This window comes from Mandrillus leucophaeus, unplaced genomic scaffold (assembly GCF_000951045.1).
Source record: "Mandrillus leucophaeus isolate KB7577 unplaced genomic scaffold, Mleu.le_1.0 Scaffold61, whole genome shotgun sequence".
In the NCBI taxonomy this organism is placed as follows: domain Eukaryota; kingdom Metazoa; phylum Chordata; class Mammalia; order Primates; family Cercopithecidae; genus Mandrillus; species Mandrillus leucophaeus.
Genome location: NW_012106586.1, coordinates 1,384,436 through 1,388,438, shown reverse-complemented (window position 1 = coordinate 1,388,438; position 4,003 = coordinate 1,384,436). Strand labels below are relative to the sequence as shown.

At 47.3% G+C, this 4,003-nt stretch overlaps 1 protein-coding gene across 6 annotated transcripts in view; it reads right to left on the bottom strand.

Annotated features, from left to right (window-relative positions):
- SPATA13 (spermatogenesis associated 13) overlaps window positions 1–4,003 on the bottom strand; it is a 94,874-nt gene that overhangs the window by 44,641 nt on the left and 46,230 nt on the right. For 3 of the 6 annotated variants that reach the window (XM_011999938.1, XM_011999935.1, XM_011999937.1), the window contains exon 1: window positions 1,962–2,187. The exons of the other annotated variants lie outside the window; for them this stretch is intronic. Coding sequence is in view for 2 of the 3 variants with exons in the window: in XM_011999935.1 (XP_011855325.1) it covers window positions 1,962–2,016 (55 nt within the window). In the remaining variant the exon portion in view is untranslated. Of the gene's footprint in view, window positions 1–1,961; window positions 2,188–4,003 lie in introns of those variants that run through there. 6 annotated transcript variants of the gene reach the window in all.

Genomic DNA, 4,003 nt, shown 5'->3' with positions numbered 1-4,003 from the left:
CAGCTGGCTGGACGGACCTGAGCAATCACCCATCTGGCTTCCAGGCGTCTTAAAGTGCGCCAGGCACTGCGTTCAGCACTGGAATAAGTCCTCTTGCGAGCCTCACAAGCATCCTGCAGTGTTGTTGTCTGATTATGAAGGAGGAAACTGCGGCTCAAAGAGGTTAAGTAACTGTCCCCAGGTTGCGGGGCTGGACTCAAAGCCAGGTGTGTCTGCCAGCAAAGCAATCCTGCTCTGAGCCTGTCTCAAGCTCGGCTTCAACTCACACTGACAGGAGGACAGGACAGGACAGCACAAAACAGCCGACAACCCACACACCCGCCCTCCCTGACATGGCGTCCTCCTGGGAGCCACCAGGCTGTCCCTCAGGGTCTGTCAGAGCCCCACAACACCTCCCCTGCCCCCTCAGGGCTCTCAAATGAAAGAAAACCCACCACAGGTAAGCTTTATTATTTGTTTTAAATATGGTGCTTGTTGTCATTTTATTACATGTACTCGCTCAGTAGAGCGCATAGGAGTGGCAACAGTTTTCGCAGTGCACGGACCGAGGCCCCTCTCAGTGAGGCAGGCGAGGGACTGCTGCAGAGGGTCAAGGCCGCAGAGGGCAGGTTCTGGTATGCTACTTCTCCAGCAGCACCGAGGGAGCACCGCTCAGGGCTGGAGGCTGGGTCGGGCTCCCCTCGGCCTCCACTCTGTGGAAGGGGGTGGAGGAATGTTGGAGGACAGCCGGGGGCCACCCGCCCCCACCCCTGCCCTGCCCGTTCATGCTGGCTGCGCTCCCCGCAGGAATGAACACACCCCTGCTCAAGGCCATGGGTGCAGGAACCCGGGGAGGGAGCACCCGCACGCCCGCTTCCTGCACCCGGGTCTTGCCAGGGCCGTCTCGCTAGCATTGCCGAGCCCTCTCACTCATGTGGTCTGTGTTCTCAATATAGAAATCGCAAGGCAACTTTTTTTTTTTTCTTTTTTCTAAATTTTGGCTGGTAAAGTGGAATACACGCCAGTCTTGTTTTGATAATCCACCAGACACAGAAGCCGTAACCACATCCCTGCTTTCTCTCTGCCAGCACAGAAACCAATCAAAACAAGGAAGAAAGCACAAACTACAAACTGTCCTGCTCTGACAGGGCCCCAGGCTGCCGCGAGCTGCCGTCTACGGCTCCCATTCATTTCAGGCGAGGCGCTGGCGGCTATTTAGGGCGAAAATAGAGACAAGATCTGTTTCTAAAGCATCCTATTGTATCCATGTAGTGCAGCCAGGGAAAAGTCTGTCTGTGAAGTCTTGTTTTTTCTTACTTCCTTTTAAGAATGTGAGGATTTGAGTTTACGGCTTCCTAGTGTGAGAGTAGACCGTTTCTTTCACATTTAAATAGTCCAAAGAGTCCAGTTGACAATACTCACAGAAATACTAAAAAGAAAGCGGGAGATAAGGCACAAAGCAGTAAGCAAATACTGGGTAATGTCACTTTTGAAAACAGGAAACTATTTTTCAAAGATCAGTTCACAGTCTTAAACCTCACACATCCTAAATTAGCAAGAAACATTTTTATACACCCCAACAATATACTCTTGAATAAAGGAATTTCACGTAATAGAAGCAAAAACCAGTAACAATACCAGCAGCAAAACCCAGACCCCTTACTCAGGAAGGATGGCTCAGGCTTGATTCTTACGATTTTCTACTCCAGACAAGCAACTGTGCCATAAACAAACCCAATTTCTTCAACTGACTATGTCCACAACTAAAACTATCCTCAGTACCCTTTACAAGAAGAGTGAGCTTTTCCCCACGTGCTCACACCTGACAAGCAGCAGAGAGAGAGAGAGAGAGAGAGAGAGTGTGAGAGAGAGAAAGAGAGAACGCGAGAGAGAGAGAGAGAAAGAAAGAACTGCAACTTGGGAAGGAAACAGCTGAATCAGCAACATGTCACAGTACAACAATCCATTCTCTGCACACATACCCAAGTGAAGGCTTTCCAGACTCCAGAATCTTGCTATCTCTCCTCTAGCTACCATCCTTCTGTTTAGAAAACGGCAACCTTCAGAGCAGGACTGGGGTGTGACTGAGGAGCCGGTCCCCAAGCATCACCGAGGACTGCACAGGCTGGCAGCTACGGGAACTGCAGAAATCGCTTATTCACTGCTTTGACGCTGTGTGCGTTCCCGGCCAGAGCCTGCCCAGAAACTGACAGCTGGCTCCACACTCCGTGTGACCAAGCTCTAGTGGCTACAGTGACATTGCGGGGGCCTTCAGAAGAAAATTCTAATCTAAGGCAAAACCTATACACACCAGAGCCAAACACACTCGCAAGCCATCAGGTGCTGTTGAGAGCCTTCAGTGAAGGTAGGAGAAATGGTATGTGCTGTTTTTAACCACAAACCCTAAACCTGAGTTAAACTTTCAGAGAGCTTTTCAAAAGGTATTTATTTCACAAGAAAAAAGCACCGGGGTCACTTAGTTCAAAAATATAGTTAGGATTTCACAACGTGGTATGACAAAAATTTGAGTTATGACATTGCATTGTTAGCTATAAATTCATGAAATCACTTTAAAAGAGTGATTTTGTTCAGAAGGTATACATGTAAAGGCATACATGTAAAGTTCTCTCCAGCTAATATATTCTGGGTTGTTTTTATTTCCTCTATACTCTTCTATACTTTCCAAATTATCTACGACGAGCAAGTCTGTCTTTCATATTGTGAAATGACTGTTAACAAAGAGTGAGCTTCCTTCCATTTCCCCAGAAGCAGAAGACACTGCTTTTTTAACTTTAGGAACAATGAGATAATATATAGGCAAAGTAGTGACCTCATAGTAACCTCTGAATAAATGCGGGTTTAAGCTGGGCCCGCTGGCTCATGCCTGTAATCCCAGCTACTCAGGAGGATGACGCACGAGGATTGCTTAAGCCCAGGAGCTCATGACCAGTCTGGGCAACATAGCAAGACCCTATCTCTAAAAATTAAAAACAGGTCTGGGCAAGGTGGCTCACACCTATAATCCCAACACTTTGGGAGGTCAAGGTGGGAGGATCAATTGAGCTCAGGAGTTTGAGACAAGCCTGGGCAACATAGCAAGGCCCCGTCTCTACTAAAAAAAAAAAAAATTATATTAGCCATGCATCGTGGCATGTGCCTGTGGTCCCAGCTACTCAGGAGGCTGAGGTGGGAGGATTGCTTGAGCCCAGAAGGTGGAGGCTGCAGTAAGCTATGATCGTACCACTGTACTCCAGTCTTGGTGACAGAGTGAGATCCTGTCTCTAAAAATAAAAAAATAAAATAAAAAATTAGCTGGGCAGAGTGGCACATGCCTGTCATCCTAGTTACTCAGGAGTCTGAGATGGGAACATCGCTTGGGCCCAGGAGTTCGAGGTTGCAGTAAACTATAATCACACCACTGCACTCCAGTGTTGAGTTACAGAGCTAGATCCTGTCTCTAAAATAGATCCATCCATCCATCCATCCATTGGGGTTAAACAAGTGATAGTGCCAATTAGTAAAATGCGTGCTTTATAGTGATGGGCTTTGGAGTCAGACTGCCCATGTTCAAAATCTGCTTTCCCGTAACAAAATCAGGTAAAGTTTCCAAGCCTCTGGGCAGCTCACTTTCCACATCTGTGGAGTAGGGATAACTGGACAGTCCATAATCCTCATAGAGTTACTCGAGAACACATTGCAGTGTTTGGAGAAGCACTGGTTCTTCACTGGGGATTAGCCATCATGCTGCTGCTGTTGCTCCAAAAAACCTGTGATCGCTTAATAACATGCTAGTTCCCAGAGAAATCACAGCATGAACTCCGAACGGAAAGCTGTATGATTAGTAATAACACACATGTTGACTGTATATGATATTGTAGGCTTTTCTTAACTTCAAATAACTGTGGCTATTTCTGTTGATCTGGTGCATCCCACCCTTAAATGCAGGTAAGGACAGTTTTCTGGGAAACTCGTAGCCTTAGTTACCCGCACTACGAGTGAAACACACACACGATCACACAAACTC